This window comes from Gopherus flavomarginatus, chromosome 2 (genome assembly GCF_025201925.1).
Source record: "Gopherus flavomarginatus isolate rGopFla2 chromosome 2, rGopFla2.mat.asm, whole genome shotgun sequence".
In the NCBI taxonomy this organism is placed as follows: Eukaryota; Metazoa; Chordata; order Testudines; family Testudinidae; genus Gopherus; species Gopherus flavomarginatus.
Window position 1 is genome coordinate 83,948,459 of NC_066618.1, and position 17,489 is coordinate 83,965,947.

At 46.0% G+C, this 17,489-nt stretch overlaps 1 protein-coding gene across 1 annotated transcript; it reads left to right on the forward strand.

Moving 5' to 3' along the window:
- The first annotated feature begins 882 nt into the window (after nucleotides 1-882).
- TMEM42 (transmembrane protein 42) lies at nucleotides 883-16,460 on the forward strand. Its single transcript, XM_050938107.1, has 3 exons — nucleotides 883-1,049; nucleotides 12,413-12,559; nucleotides 14,487-16,460. The coding sequence occupies exons 1-3, from the start codon at nucleotides 891-893 to the stop codon at nucleotides 14,628-14,630; spliced, it is 450 nt and encodes a 149-aa protein (XP_050794064.1). The 5' UTR covers nucleotides 883-890; the 3' UTR covers nucleotides 14,631-16,460.
- The last annotated feature ends 1,029 nt before the right edge of the window (nucleotides 16,461-17,489 follow it).

The following is a 17,489-nucleotide window of genomic DNA, read 5'->3' on the forward strand; positions in this document are numbered from 1 at the left end:
GGCAGCACCCAGAGCTAGCTGCCAGGAGCCGCCTGAGCAGTGACCAGTGCAGCTGGCCCCAGGGACTGCCTGAGCAGCATCCCCGGGCCACTGGTGCAGCTGCTGTGGTAGGCCCCAGCAGCCGGTGCCATGGCTGGGCTCCCCTGCAGCAACCCCTTTAAGATTTAGTCAAGGATATTTTTAGTAAAAGTCATGGACGGGTCACAGCACCTGAATTTTTGTGTATTGCCCATGACCTGCCTATGACTTTTACTAAAAATATCCCGACTAAATTATAGCCTTACTCATCAGTAATGAAATGATCCAGCTCCTCTGGGACCTATACAGGCCCTGATGAGAAAGGACTGAGGACACATCTTTCAATAGCTCGGTCCCCCCCAGCGTGCTGTCCTACTTGATAAAAACTGGTTGGAACTATCTCAGATCAGACACAGGTACAGACCCTGCATCAGCGGTAGGTAGCAAGCCCCCATGCGCTGATAGGATCAGCCGGAGCCACTCGTGTGAGGAAGCATGGCCTACGCCTTCCCGCCCAGAAGAGCTCTTGCCGGAGAAGGGCAGAGCTCCCCCGCGCCTGGTCAGGCAGACAGGCGGGGCCAGCAGCCTCCCACTCGAGCAGGGCCTTAGTGCGTGGGCCCCACAGGCAGCCCCGAGTACTACGGGGCGGGTGCAGGTGACGCCCCCCAACACGAAGCGTAGGCTCGGGGGGCGGGAGCTCTATGCAGCCAGCTCCTCCCGCTAGCCCTGGCTTCCGCCAGCACCGACCCCGCGCGGGGAGCTCGCCGCCGGGGCGAGCCGTCACGTGAGCTCGCCAGAGCTCCGGAAGAGCAGCCGGCGGCATCACCGCGTGGCTTCGGCTGCTGCGGGGCTGGCGGGCTCGGCTTGCTGCGATGCGGGGCGGCTGGGGCGCCGCGTACTCGACCGTGGCCGGCCTGCTGGGGGCGCTGGCCGCCTGCTCCGCTAAACTGGCTCTGGGCGCTGATTACCTGCGGGAGGCGTGTGCAGCTGCGGCCGGAGGGGAGGAGGCGGCCGCTGGCGCCTGTGTTTGGGTAAGAGCCGGGCAGCTGCTCCTTGCCTTGGCTGGCCGCTGAGCGCCGCTTCCGCCATCCGGGGAGGGGGAGAAACCAGCACCTGTGTGATCTGCCTTGGAAGAGACACACATAGGGTGACCAGACAGCAAGTGTGAAAAATCAGACCGGGGGCTGGGGGAGTAATAGGTGCCTATATGAGAAAAAGACCCAACAGTCTTGACTGTCTATATAACATCGGGACATCTGGTCACTAGAGACACACAGTCAGAGCCTGCAAACCCCCCCCCCCCAGCTGATCTCACTCCCAGGTAGGGTGACCAGAAAGCAAGTGTGAAAAATCGGGAAAGGGGGTGGGGGGCAATAGGAGCCTATATAAGAAAAAGACCCCAAAATCGGGACATCTGGTCACCCTGCTCCCAGGGCCCCAGCACAGCAGTAGTTGCTCTCCCAGCAACACAGAGCCACGCGGTGCGCACCCATCCCTGCACAATCAACCCCACAGTCAGAGCCACTCACCCTTCCTTGTGCCTCTGGGGAGTGCAGGCAAAGTCCTGATAAAACGTTAGCATACTACACCAACCCTTGGGTATGGCTTTGTCAGGAGCAGGTTAATATCCAAAGATCTTGGCTGGGAGTACGTACACTAAGAAGGGTGTCTAAATTTCTAAATACCGGTCCCCTCTCCTGTGTATGTGCTTAGGGGGAAAGTTTCCTTACAAGGACAGGCCATATTTTGGATGAAGCCATGAGCCATCCTTTCAAAGATAAAAGAAGGACACTGGAAGACCCTGCAGTGTGCACCTTGTGTCCTGTATTGCTGCCCCTAGTAGTTCTAGTCTGCATCCCTCTTCCCTTGTGAAAATGAAACTGACAAGAATTTAAGGTTTACAACATATATCTCAGTGGCTGCTGTCCCCGGAGAGCAGGTAGTGGAGATCCAGGTCAAGATTTGATGTTGACTGATGTGAAATAATCATGTGCATTTTTAAAATGACTATTTTAAAGAATTGGAAAAGAACAAACTGTTCCTGCATTAAGTATCAAGGGGTAGCTGTGTTAGTCTGTATCCACAAAAACAACAAGGAGTCCGGTGGCACCTTTAAAGACTAACAGATTTATTAGGCATAAACCTTTAAGGTGGCACTGGACTCCTTGTTGTTTTTGTTCCTGCATTAAGTCATCCAGAGGCGTCAGTGGGAGACTGGGTAGAGTCTATATTACATACTGTTTGATGCGCAGGGGAAGGTTTGGAAGAAATGTTGGCTTAGTGTTACTTAGAACATGTAACATACTTTCCAGAGACGTAGAAGACATTTCACCAGGTGATGATTCTTAGTTTTTGTCACAGAGGCTTCATCAATGGCTGCATGGTACATGTCCTGTTTTGTGAGAGCAGACAGTTAACAAAAAAGCACTGCTGTGGCTCCTCATTACCTCTGTGGCTGATTTGACACAACAGCTTACTAGCTCTGTACTGCATTGTATTATTATGTATTATACTGTATCGTAGATTCATAGATTGCAAGACCAGAAGGGACCATTGTGATCATCTAGTCTGACCTCCTGTATAACACAGGCCATAGAATTACCCCAAAATAATTATTAGAGCAGGTTCTTTTAGAAAAACATCCAAGCTTTATTTAAAAGTTACCAATTTACCCTTGGTAAATTATTCCAATGGTTAATTGTCCTCACTGTCAAAAATGTACACCTTATTTCCAGTCTGAATTTGTCTAGCTTCAATGTCCAGCCATTGGATCATGTTATACCTTTCTCTGCTACATTGTTGAGCCCATTATTAAATATTTATTCCTCCAGTGTAGATACTTATAGACTGTATTCAAGTGACCCTTTAACCTTCTCTTTGTTAAGCTAAATGGATTGAGCTCTTGGAAGTTACAAGAGCACATTTGCATGCCATTCATCATTTCCGTGCTTGAGTCCAGACTGTGGCATCAGTCCTAATTAGAATTAAAAGTCAACATTTCAAACTGATTTAGTCGTACAGTTACCAAAAAAAAAAAATGAGTGGGAGTTCTAAATTAGTTATGCACAATATATTTTCACCACAGTAGTAGCTATGAGCCCTAGTCATGGCCCAGGTGCTCACTGTGCTAGGCACTAAACAAACAGAACAAAGAGACAATACCTTGCCCCAAGAAGCTGATGAGAAAAGACAACAAATGGATCCAGATGGGGTTAGAGCAAGAAGAGTACAACTAAACAATGAGACAATAGTTGGCATAATGGCTGTGACCACACCAGCAATTGTCAGGTTTTTTGTAGGCGTCATGGCAAAGGAGAGTTTGAAGGAGGGATTTCAAGGAGAACGACAAAGGGGTTTTGCAGACGCTTAGAGGGATCTCCTCCCCAGTGTGAGAGGCAGTATGGGAGAAAGCAGGAAAGTGGTGGTTTGAATATTTAACGAGTAGGCAATGGAGTCTGATGTCATTGGCCTGTCAGAGGTGGGAGTCGACATCTCGATAGCAGATGAGAAATGATAGATAGAGGAGGGATAGGCCATGAGGAGCCTTGAAAAGGAAGACATTATAAAGTAGTAGTGCCCTGTTGTGTGCAGTGTTTTGCACAATAGTATTTCCAGAGGGTGGTGTCAGGAATACCAGAATTGGCTCCTATATGTTCCTGATGTTGAGCCATCAAGGGACTGGGCCTAATGCCAGGGCCGGCTCCAGGCACCAGCTTATCAAGCAGGTGCTTGGGGTGATAACTCCGGAGCGGGGCGGTACTTTCAGGTATTTGGCGGCAATTCGGCGGAGGGTCCCTCACTCCTGCTCGGAGCGAAGGACCTCCCACTGAATTGCCGTGGATCGTGATCATGGCTTTTTTATTTATTTATTTTTTGGCTGATTGGGGCAGCAAAACCCCTGGAGCCAGCCCTGCCTAATGCAAAAAAAAAATTAAGTGTTTTCACCAGATGTGAAGTGTATACACCCACACTAGTGGGAGTGAAAGCTATAAACAAAGGCTACGGCCTACAGCAAGAGAGATGGATAACCATGGGATAATTGCTGTAATCACTGTGTTTCTAGATAATGTGGGTACCCCTCTCTTTACTAAAGCTTTGTAATACATTCAAATAGTTATCGTAAGTTCCTGGGGTTCCTTAGTGTATCCACTCTGGAACCACTGGCTGTGGAGTTGTTCCTTCAGCTATTATGGCTTTTCTTCTCATGGTTCATACCTTTGTGACAGAAAATAAATTGCTTATTTGATTCTTTGCAGCAAATATCTCCAGTGGCCGGTGATGGGACACTAGGTAGGGAGGGCTCTGAATTACTGCAGAGAGTTCTTTCCCACATGGCTGGCTGGTGGATCTTGCCCACAAGCTCAGGATCTAACTGATCGCCATATTTGGGGTCGAGAAGGAACTTTCCCCTGAGTCTGATTGGCAGAGACCCAGACTGGGTGGGGAGCTGGGCAGTTTGCCTTCCTTTGAGGCAAGGGGCATGGGTCACTGGCAAGTCTAAATGGTGGATCCTCTGTAACTTGAAGTTTTGAAATCATGATTTGTGGAGTTCAGTAACTCAGCCAGAGGTTAGGGGTCTATGACAGGAGTGAGTGGGTGAGGTTCTGTGGCCTACGATGTGCAGGTCAGACTAGATGATCATGGTGGTCCCTTCTGACCTTAAAGTCTATGAGGTCCCTCTTAGATGTAGCATCCTTACACCGTTTCCTCAGTAATGCAAGGGTGATTTTCCTCTTAGATTAATGCCAAAATCATTCCTTATCATGCTGTACTGTAACTCAGCAATTCATAGCACAATGTCGTTGTAGTTAACACAAGACTGACAAATGCACAGCAGTAACTGAATATAAAGCCAATAAATAGGATCAAAAGTTTCTGGTGCCATTTTGATAAAACTGCACAAGGGAGGAAGCTAGCATGATATGGGAAATGGCCACAGTCCAACCCAGAATGTCCTTATTTGTAGCCTTTTTCCATAATTCTTCGTGTAATTGGTGGATATTATTGCATTTTAAAATAAACAGGAAATATTTGTTCTGGTTCCTTTCTCTTGCTAACAGCTTTCTCTTCTCCTTCCAGTTGTTTTTCCCTTTCCTTTTCCTTTCGTTGAAAGAAAAACTAGATGCAGTTACTGATTTCCATCGTGCCTCACCTCAGATGCTGTGTTCAACTTTGTTCAATGGTCTTGGGAATGCTTCTCTGCATTTTGATCATTTCTTTTGTAGTTACCACAGTATTTAAAAACACAGAAGTGTGTATCATTTCTGGTTTGGATTTGCATACACAGACAGTAAAAGATTACTTCTGTTTTAAATCAAGAGGTGAGGCTGCAGGTGTAGGCAATATGAAAAACCACATGGGGAGAATTGTTTAGTCATGTAGTAAACATTATTGACAGATCCAAAATTGTACTTGTTGGATTACCAGTGCCAAGAGACCACAATTATTTTGCATCGTGTAAATAATAAATAATGAACAACTACGTATTATGAGGTTAGTGAGGATTTTAAAGCACATATCGAAAAGTATGTCAGAGAGTCTAGACCCTTACACGGGATAGAGCAATTTGATCCAAAGGAAAAAACCACAAAAAATTAGACTGGACATATCAGGCCCTAACTCAGGAAATGGGAAATTCACCCTTTCTAATTATTGGAGCTGGTTAATTTTTTATTTTTTTTTTGCATATCCTCTCCCACCCTTTTTTATTTTAAAAAATATTCAAAATATGTCCAAATAAATCTGTTAGTCTTTAAGGTGCCACCGGACTCCTTGTTGTTTTTGTGAATACAGACTAACACGGCTACCCCCCGATACAAAAAATGTTGATCCTCTGCATAATGATGGGGGGGGAACATAAAAAATGTTGACCAGCTTTGCTAATTATTTGAAGCAGGGGTGATCAACATGTCTGTTTTGTGCAGTGGATGCTAAACGCTAGGTCAGGGGTGGCCAACCTGTGGCTCTGGAGCAACTGCTGCTCTTCAGAAGTTAATATGCGGGGGTGGGGTGGTGCTCACTGCCTCTGCCACAGGTCCTGCCCCCATTCCACCCCTTCCCATCCCCTCCCCTGAGCCTTCCGTGCCCTCGCTCCTCTCCTTCCCCCCCAGAGTCTCCTGCACACCATGAAATAGCCGATCAGGAGGTGTGGGGAGGAAGGGGGAGGTGCAGATTGGCTGGGCTACTGGTGGGTGGGAGGCCCTGGGAGCGGGATGGGGGTTGGGGCTGGAGCAGATTGGGGGGCTGATGATGTATTACTGTGGCTCTTTGGCGATGTACATTGGTAAATTCTGGCTCTCTCTCAGGCTCAGATTGGCCAACCATGCGCTAGTGTACTGGTCAGTGCTAAGTGCCACTCTGTAAAATACCTTATTTAAGCTAATCTTAGCCATACCTGGCAGAGCATTAAAGGATCTTCTGATGAACACATCTGGTGTGTATAAGCAAGCTCTGTCGCCAATCCATATCTGGTACAGAAGTGCGTGACAGTTTTTCTTTTTTAAAAACAAGTTGTTTCTCCCAATTGCCTGTTTCTAACTCCATCTTGAACAAGAATTCTGAACCCAATTAATCTTTTTAGTTGTAACAATAACAAGTGGACCCATGAACTGTCTTGCCAGTGACTGGAATTGAGCAGTAGGACAGTTCTTAGCCTTATATATTTCAGAATCTCAGGGCATAGGTGCTGACTCCGTGGGTGCTCCAGGGCTGGAGCACCCACGGGGAAAAATTAGTGGGTGCAGAGCATCCACGAGCAGCCAACCTCCCCTCCCCCACCTCACTTCCCCCTCCCCCTGAGCACGCCGCGTCCCTGCTCCACCTCCTACTTCCCAGCAGTGGGGAAAGGTTCCAGCTGCTGGCCGAAGCCTTTCCCCTCTGCCTCCCCCTTCTAGAGTTTTGCCTGCTGCCAGAGTCTTTCACTGGTGAGGAAAGGCTCTGGCAGCTTCCTGCAGTGGGGACAGGCTCTGGCAGCAGTGAGGCTGGGGGACACTATACCGCTAAAAATAGCGGTGTAGACAGGGGGAGGCACTGCTTGGGCAAGTAGAGAGCCATATACATATTCACAGGGTTCAGGCATGTCACCTAAGCAGTGCCTCACCATGTTTGCTGCCATTTATACCCGTGCAGGAGGAGCATGCAGTGTATGGACTCTACATGGCATCGTATGGAGTGTGCATTGTAGACGTACCCTTAGAATCAATTTTAGTTCTGCATTCTCACCCCAACAGCATCTGTACCACAGCTATAGGCATGGGCGGCGGGTGGAGCCCCGCTCTGGGGAGGCTACCCCCAAGCTCTGCCCCTTCTGCCCACACCCTCCCCACGGCCAAAGCCACAAGACTCCCTGTGCCCCCCACCCCCCCCCTCAGCTATTGGAGCCCCAGACCAGCTGCAGCCCCGAGTGCCCCCACACACACACGGAGGAGCTCCAGCTGGGCTGGCCAAAGCCCCGAGCCAAGCCTTTCCCCCGCCCAGAGGAGCCCCATCTGGGCTGGCCAAAGCCCTGAGCTGACCTTCCCTCTGCCTGGAGGAGCCTGGGGCTGGCTGCAGCTGCACCGTGCCGCTCTTTCCCAGACCCAACCCACCCAGTGCCCAGGGGAAAAGTTCCTATAGAAGATGCTTTTTGATATGCCCCATGCAGGTTCTGGGGCAGCAGAGGAGGCACATACTGCCTCCTCAGCCGCCCTGGAACCTGCATGGGGCATAACAAAGCAAAAAACTTTGCCACCAAACCCCACAACCAGGGGTCCTCGCCAAAGGCAGAGCCTCTCCTGGCCTGTTATACCTGCTGCGCATGGCCATAGGCAAGTGGTATAGTTCTTGCTGACTTCAGGGGGCTGTGTGATAAGCAAAATCTACAGGAACTGAGGATGAATGTTAAATGTCAAGCATTACTTACGGTATCTGGAAAGTTGTACCTAATGCTAAACATAGATTAGTGCTTTTAAGGGGTTGTGGTTTGAATTTAATGTGAGGCAAGAAGAGATTGTAAATAGCCCCTCTACTTCATTTTCATTGTATTTTACCTCTCTTGGGACAGGAGAGAGATCCTGGAATATTTAAAGTATAAATTCAGATGAGGTCCAGCTCTTAAAAACTTTCTATCCAGTAACCAGGGGTGGCTCTAGGCATTTTGCCGCCCCAAGCACAGAAGGCAGGCTGCCTTTGGCGGCTTGCCTGTGGGAGGTCCCCGGTCCCACGGATTCAGCGGCAGCCTGCAGGAGGTCCACGCAAGCTGCGGGACTGGCGGACCCTCCGCAGGCATGCCACAGAAGGCAGCCTGTCTGCCGCCCTCGCGGCAACCAGCAGAGCGCCCCCTTGCAGCTTGCCGCCCCAAGCACACGCTTGGCGTGCTGGTGCCTGGAGTCGCCCCTGCCAGTAACTTTTGATTTATTAGGCTGAATATTCAAAACCATTCTTAGAAACAAGATAAGATTGCTCAATTTTTAGAAACAAGGAAATGCCTTGGTCCTTTCCTGTGAAAATAAGTGGTAATAACAATGAAACAATTATTTCTATAGCAGCACAGGCGTACATGGCATTTTAGAGATTTAGTACAGGAGTGGGTGGGTGAGATTCTGTGACCTGCGTTGTGCAGGAGGTCAGACTAGACGACGATAATGGTCCCTTCTGACCTTAAAGTCAGTGACTCTAAAGTCTATGGCTTCAGTGCACCTGATTCTGCAAAGAGTCATTTCCATAAGACCAAAAGGGGACCATTATGATCCCCTATCCTGGTAATGAGAAGTACTTTTGTTATAGGCGCATCTTGTTGGGCCCTTTTAAAATATAATATGTTGAATTTAATTAAAATGTAAAGGTTGGGTTTTTATTTCTAAATCCCCACATCCCCCCACCCAACAGTAACACTATACAGAAATGTAACACCAGCCTGAGAAAGCCTAGACTGTCCGATACAAAGGGGCAGAGGGCCAGGCTATGAAGAAGGGGTTAACACAAAGGGAAGCAAATACGGCACTGTCAGGCCCACCCCAGCACTCACTCACCCAGGACCGAGCAGAGAAGCCCCAAGAGGCCGGTGGTGTCTGAGCACAATGCCCGCTCGGGACAAGGTTCACCAAAGAAGTGGTGTCAAGTATCAGAGGGTAGCCGTGTTAGTCTGGATCTGTAAAAGCAGCAAAGAATCCTGTGGCACCTTATAGACTAACAGACGTTTTGGAGCATGAGCTTTCGTGGGTGAATACCCACTTCCTCAGATGCATGTCACATGCATCTGAGGAAGTGGGTATTCACCCACGAAAGCTCATGCTCCAAAACGTCTGTTAGTCTATAAGGTGCCACAGGATTCTTTGCTGCTTTCAAAGAAGTGGTGAGTATGGAGTGGGAGGGCTCAACCCATTAAGGACTTTAAGGTAAGTAATTTCAAAAGTGCTCAGCCTTAGCCTAACTCGGCTTCTGTTGAAGTCAACAGAGCTTTACCACTAACTTCAGTGGGAACAGAGTTAGGCCAGTGCTGAGTCTTTTCAAAATCTCACCCTAATCATCTACAGTCAGCCCACTGGAGGACAGTGTAAACAATGGAGCAGAGGTGTAAACTGGCTCACTGGGGTTGAGTAGAGGTGAAGTTCCATTCCCAACAAGCTGTATTCAAAGACCTGCTATAAAAGTCAAATCAGGGCCCTAATAAGAAAAACTTAAAGAATTAAGAGTCTCTGAATTTACTATGTGGGCCTTTGTCTTTAATCTTGACCATTAAGTATTGTGTCACAACATCTAATTGCCTCCCCAGGCTGGCAGTAAACAGTTTGTCCCTACCATGAACAAAGGCACCTTTTGCTATTAAGGCACTTGAGGGTGAGGCAAAGCATAGTTAATCCCCGTGGAGAAGGCAACTCCTTCAGGTGTGTTTGTTCAAAGGCTCATTCACTGATATCAATTGAAGATTGATCTCTTAAGTATTTAGTTGGATCTAGCGTAAAGGTATGTACGATAAAGGCTTGGCCATTAATCTAATGCACAGGGAAAAAATGTTTTTTCCTGCTCTCAGGCACTCAGATGTTTGCAGGGCTTTTTTGCCATTTTGGTTTCCTCCCTCACCTCTCCATATCCTTACTTCAAGGACATAACATAGAGCAGATCATGGCATGAAACCCAGGTATATTAATGGGGGAAGTGGGAGATTTGCAAATAATGTACAGTTCTTAAACAATAGAAAACTGCAGCCTTTTTCCAGACTAAGGTCCTGATCCTACAACGAGCTGTACACAGACAGAAGGGCCTGTTCACTCAGAGCTTATGTCAGGATCACACCCTGGGTTCTGTTTCTAATCAGACCTGCAGGTTCATTTTGTCTTAGAAACTTGCTAGTGTTGGAAGATGCTTGAATCCAGCAGCTGCCGGATTGCACTTGGCTATTGGCCTGCAGCGCAGAGCTCTCCCTGGAGTGTGCAGAACCATTTACAATAGAACTTAGTTCTCTCAAAAGCCTCTCAGCAGAAACATGATTTGCCCCTGCTCTAACGTCTCCCTACAAACGCTGTGTCAGAATAGCTAGCAGGAGGGTAGTAGGGAGCATTGGTTTCTATATGATTTTCATATCATGCTTTGGACAGATTCTGGATCAAACTTAGCCTTTCCTTAAACAAGCACAACTGAAGGGTTCAGTGCGCTCTCTTATGCCAGGACTGAATGTGGTCCATTGTGTGCCGCAGGAAATAAGTGGTTTAGATGCATTGAAGCTTGAATCAGAGGGCCTTCTAGATGGTTTTGTCTTCCTTACCAGTATAGGACCGTTCGCGTATGTTTTCCATACAGTTTGTAGTCTGAGATAGCCAGACAGGCAGGATTTTATTGCATAATCTATCGGCGAGTCATCCTCCATCTGTGATTGTTACATCCACATTCCAGTTGCTTCCTTCTATGGTGGCGTTGGTTGTCCTCTGCAATTTAGTATGCCAGTTTAGTATGTTCTTTTACTCATTTGTTTAGTTTAAGACACACAGTTGTATGTGGCTCATTTCCCTTTTCTATTTTAATGTAACATAAAGTGGGGAGATATTCAGTGGTCATGTAAAGTGTTGATTGACATCCACAAAGGTAGAAGTCCTTGTGTAGTACAGCACTACAGGTAGCAGCAGTATAAGCTCCCCTACAACCACGCCTCCTCAGTATTGTTCTGCAGGATCCACTGCTAGCAAGGCAGAAGTTCACTCTGCGGGACCATTCAATCTTTTTGGCTGTTCTGCTGAGGATTCAGGTTGTGGGGGAGATTTGGTGGAGCAGCCTTCTGTTCTCTAGGAATTGTGGAAGACCAGCTCATTTCAGATTGGTAACTGAGCAAATGCTCAGAAGGTAATAACTTATACTCACTATAGGCCTGAACTGAAATGATGTCCTGAACAGCTGCTGAATACTGCTGATTCCCATGAACAATGAACTATCTAGTCTCCTTACAGCTTCCTTCATTATCACTTGTGCAACAGCAATAAAGAACAAGCATCTCCATATGCCAATATTCCTCTGCCTCTGCTCCAGTGACACCCCTCACACCCACATACAGCAGCAGCAGCAACTGGTAGAGAGATGGGCACAGGCACTCGGTTTCCTTTCTTCTCCTCATAGCCCACAACAGTCAATCTGGGGACTGAGATTTTGCAGAACTTTGGTCTCTGGCTCTTCTTTGGTAGCCTAAAGTTCAAAGGCTGAGAGCAGATCTCTCAGATAATGCATTTCTAAGGATGTTCCAGCGAGGATGGATCCATTTCTTAGGGAATTTTCCTCCATAATGCAGTCTCCAGTCTGTCCCCCCCAACTCCCACCCCAGGAACTAGAGTCTGACCACAAGATAAAGAACATGTGGAGCTTGGATGCAGTTGGAGGGTAGGCAATTTTACTTCTCCAGGAATGTAGGCCAAGGCAATTGATAAACTGACATTCTCTGAAGCCCCAAGTCTGTTCAGAAGCTCAACATCTCCTGTAGGGTTACGTGCTCCATCAAATGATTTTGAAGCTAATAGGAGTGGAGGGCGCTTGGTATCTTGTAGGATCAAGCACTTACTGAGGGATTCTCCTTCATTCAGTGGTAGGTGGTAAAGAAGAGCAACTGTTATGTTTTCCCATGTGTCCTTTTTTTTTTCCTCCCTCCAGATTTTCTCTCTTCAGTGGTGAGGGAAAAAACAGGGCATCGGTTCCTCTAATGTATCATCCGTTTAAAATGTCAGAACAGTCTTCATAATTTGCCTCCTTTTTATACGGCATATTAGTAAATGTAGAAACACAAGAGTTGAGATTTCACAAAATAATGTTTGTAATTCAGGTCCAGGCCATTTCACAGCTTGTGACATTTTATTTTGCATAACGTGTTTGCAAAATAATTGGGAGAGTCAACTGTCAGTGAAAAAACATCTGTATTTCTACCACCCCCCTTCTGCAGTTACACGTGGTGCTCAGAGTAGGATGCGTCGGTCTGGTGTTTGCATGCAATGCTGTCATGTGGACCTTCTTTGCAAAAGCCCTCCACTACGCCTCTTCCTCAGCGACCGCCACGGTGACAACAACAGCCTCCAACTTCATCTCTTCGGTGAGTAGAACTGAGTTCATAGATTTGAAGGCCAGAAGGGACCTCTGTGACGCTGGAATTGCCAGACTGGATCAGACCCCCTGGGGTCCATCTAGCCTAGTTTTCTGTCTAACTGTGGCCAGCACCAGATACTCCAGAGGAAAATGTAAGAACGCCAGATTAGGCAGATGTGGGATAATCACACCAATGATCATCTTGTCTGATCTACATGAAACAGGCTGTAGAATTTCTCCTAGTAATTACTGTAGGGGAATTATTCTTCCCTAACTACATAAGCGAATGCTATCTTTCTCAGTGGCTTGTGATTGGTTTAGTGTTTATCATAATTTTCTGATAGGTTGAAACAGCCTGGCCTCGTCTTTGTGCATGTTTAAGAACTGGAGAGGAGACACACTATCAGGGTTTTGCTTTTACTTTGCACTACTCTTTAGCAAGCCCCAAACCAAAACCATCATGCCTTTAGGAATATGAGGTGTTTTACGCTTGCCCCTGCTTACCTGTAACTCTTCAACTGACATATTGATCTCTTTTCCCCTACTTTAGATCACTCTTGTCCAGTTTTTAGCACTATGGGCTTGATCCAAAGTCCAGTGAAGTCTTTCCATTGACTTTAGTGAACTTTAGATCAGTCCCCTTGTTTCCAGGAAGATATTGACTGTAGAAGATATTCAGAGATGACCAGCAAAAAATGATCAGGGTCTGCAGCACTGATTTGCAAGGAAGATTTAAAACAGCTTGTTTGGCCAAGAGATAACTTAAATCAGGAATCGTCCAATGGGGGCTTCAGGAAACAACGTGGGCCGAGGGATGTGCTGGCCATCGCTTCCTGCAGCCCCCATTGGCCTGGAGCGGCGAACCATGGCCAGTGAGAGCCGCGATCGGCCAAACCTGCAGGCGCGGCAAGTAAACAAACCAACCCAGCCCGCCAGGGTGCTTACCCTGGTGAGCCGCGTGCCAGAGATTGCCCATCTCTGACTTAAATATTAGAGGTAACATTCTGGGCACACTGAACAAAATGGGTATTTTGCCAAGGATAGAGAGGAATTTAGGGACTATAAGTAAGAGTAATGGGATAAAATTAAGAAAGAGAAAATTAAAATCAAATATGAACAAGACATTCCCATCGTAACCTGCAGAATAGTGTTTCAGGGTAGTCCCATCACTTGGGACACTTAAGAGAAGGCTTGGAAGGATTCGATTTTTATCAGTAAATGTCGGTAAACGTCAATTTCACCATACACACACAAATCACTGAAACGTATTTCCATCAGGGATCATTAAAATTTACAACTAGGCAAAGTAAGAAGAATGCTGCTTGAGAACATATTAGAGTTTGATGGAAAGATATTTATTTTGTATATTTTGACATGTGATATTGACAGTTGTGTGTTTTAATAATTATAAAATTTTAACTGTTTGAATCTCAATATCTGTTTTCATTAAATAATTGTCTGATGCCCCTTAATTTCCCTCAGCTCTGAATATTCAAATTGGAAAAAATGCTTAAAAGTCAACATTATCATCTGTCAAAATTATAAAAAAACCAAAAATCAGCATCTGCCAAGTCTCTTTTTTACTGGGCTGGACAGAGCAACAGGGACCAATCCTGTGTTTGCTGTAAAATGGATTGGATGACCTGGTAGGTCTTTTCCAACTTTAACTCCGGTGATTCTAAGTAACAGTAGATGTTCCTGTTGGTGATGGTTGCAGTAGTTTTGTTAGGCAGGCTTTATACTAGGAATCACAGGTCAGTTCATCTAGTGGTGTAATTCAGCGTAGCTCCACTGACTTCAGTGGAACTAGGCCATTGTACACGCCAGCTGAGGATCTGCCCCTGGTTTTGTACTGGAGAAGTTTTTCTTTTTTTTTTTTTTTTTTTTTTTTTGCAACTTTGCCTTGTGAATGTATTTCTCTTTCCTTCCCTCAGGCTTTCCTGGGCAAGCTGCTCTTTGGAGAGACTCGTTCACTCTTGTGGTGGGTAGGGATCAGCATGACACTCTGTGGACTCCTGCTGCTGCACACAGCTTCACCTCACACAGAACAGCAGCATTCTGAGAAGAAGGATAAATAGAAACTAAACCCACTGGATTAGTTTGTGCAACAATCTAATGATAAAATCAGCCTTCAGGCCTTTCTGCTGTAAGTGGGTGATGCTCCTGCAGACTTGCTCCTTGGATGATTCTCCCTCGTATGTTGCTGTCATGGTTATAGGGCGAACTGTGCTTTGACTTTGTTTTTTTAACTCTCTCCCCTTAAGTGATAGGCTTGACTGCCTGCTCCTCACTCCGGGCGGAACTATGCAGTCCAACCACTCTGGCTCTGGGTCTCAGACTCCTTGTTTCTCAACCACGTGATCTGAGGCCCAGTTGAGTTAGGCATCTGTAAGCCTTTTTGCTCTGGGGACCTGCAATCAGCAAAGTGGTTAAAAGTGACTCAAAACAGCTTCTTCAAAACAATGTATCATATATTCCTTCCCACAGAGCAAAGGGTACAAACATTAAAGGGCTACATGCAGATTTCCCTTAGCCTAAGCCTTAATCTTTCCTTGCCAGCTCTCATGTGTCTCAGCCAAGCCTGTCATCTCTGTCTACATCGGGAAAAGCTGACTGCCCCTGCTCCAATTGCTGTGACTCTGTGTCCCCTTGCCAGCCTGTCAGCTCTCACTGACACTCCTGCAGCCCTCACCCTTTTTTAGGCCTAGGGTCCTCTAATGTTTAGTATCCTCCTCTTGATCCTAGGCTTAGCCTTAGGAATAGCAGTCTAGCCTGGCTGGAGTCTTCTAGGAGTTATTCCCCCAATAAACAGCTTTTCTGTTGCTTCCTCAGAACCCTCATCTATGTTATTGTGTTACCTTTCCTGCTTGGGTCCTCTAACAACCCTTTTGCTCTACCTCCATGGTAAGTGACCCGTCATAAACACACACAGCCGTGCACTATATTTACAGAAAATAGTACAGCTATTTCCTGGTTGCATTGTCTCTTTAGGACCTCAGAGACTGTGACAACAGGGCTGGATTAAGGTGAACTAAAGCACTTGTACTGTACCATGAAGTAGAACAGCACAGAAACTGTTTCATTTCTGTACGCTGTGAGGCACCTAGCACTCTGTTCTTGGTAAATAGTATGTGCCACAGTGATGGCAGGTGGCTATTCAAGGAGTCAGGTGGGAACTCTTGTCTCTCCAAGCCAGTGGTACAATTCTTGAAGCAATTCCTGTTTTACATTTCAGCAGGCGAAGGTATGATACTGTGTATTGAATCACTGGCCCAAACTCTGCTCCTGTTTATTCATAAAACTCTTGGATGTCACTAGGGTTGTGTGGATGTACTTGAAAGCAAGATTTGGTTAAGAGTCTGTAGAGATGAAAGAGACCTGTTAATTCATCTGCTGCAGTCTATTCACTGACCAGGCTGGGATTGTTCCCTTCTCTAGTTCTAAATGTTCCAAACAATGTGTGTTCCACCGCTTCCCTTAGAAGCTCAGCACAGGATACCTCACTGTTAGGAAGATTTTTCTGTATCTTTCGCCTAAATATTCCTTGCATTCTACGAGCCCCAGTCATATCTCTGTCCTATTCAACACACTAAAAAAAATTCCTCCCCCTCCAGGGTGTTTACATTCTTCACTTATTTATAGCCTGTTATGTCTCCTTCATTTTGTCAATGCGTTACCAAGTTATATGCATTTAAATATTTCTTTGTAAACCAATCCCACTAGACTCCAGATCAGTTTTGTTGTTGAACTTCCTCAAATATGTCAATATTGTATCTGTCTCATAAGATGCCCTGGTCTGAGAATGATATTCCAGGCATAGTGACATCAGAGCTTTATGGACTGTGACTGTTTTTCCTTTCTCTGACAATAAAGCTGTTTTGGGTTTTGGAAAGAATGTTAAATGTTAACAGTGGTGTCCAGGTCCAATTTCTATGGGTCAATAAGTTTACTTTGCCACTGGAGTGGATTGCATACAGGTCAGAAACAAAAACAAAAAATGGAAAACAAAAGGAATGAAATGGACAAACTTGGATTCCTTAGTATTTCAGTAAATATTCATAGACTCATAAGAGTCTATGGTCCCTGTAAGGGCAGGCCATATTCCTTCAGAAAGGAAGGAGTCAATGGAAAGTCAGAGGAGTCACTGGAGCCAGTGCTTACGGGATATGAAACTGATACAGCATCTGCCTTTTGGCATAGTCTCTGGACCAAAATTCTGCACTCAGTTATACCAGTGTAAATATAAAGTAACTTCACTGACCTCCATAGTTTGGATTCATGCCAGTATTGCTGAGTATGGACTTTGGTCCTCTACGTTTCTGAATGTGTATAGGTTCAGTACATTACATACTGGAGAAAGTGTGACTTATAAGGTAGGTAGATTCTTTTTCACCACATCTTTTATAAAGGCAATTTTTAACAACAATCCTAATTCAGAGAAACAAAGGTACATAAAGATTTGCACCTCTGTGCTGGATATTTCACCAGTTTGTTCTGGGATCACCAGTATCTTGTAACTGTGGGAACTGAGGCCTTTAGCCATAATTTTAGCATTCTGCATGTTCATAAGAGATAGGAGGCTCCATTTTGGCCAAACATTAGGGTTACCGAGTTTATCTGGTCTTAAAAATCTGTAACATATATTCTAAACATATATTCTGCTGGTCTTGAGAGGCCTGTCTCTAACTAACATTTTAAATGATTTTGGTAGTTGTTCACAAATTCAGAGAGCCAGTTCTCATCTAGGGCCCATCTAAAGTCACCTGCATTATCAGAACCCTGGCCAGTGAGTATCCTTGGCTTGTCACCACTGGCAAATCTGCTCAGTATCTGCCAGACATCTAAAGGAAACCTGCAAAGGAGGGGTGGGGGTGGAGGTTATGCTTGCACCATTTTTCTCTTCTTGCTGGTGTATAAAATAGGCCTGATTTGTTTTG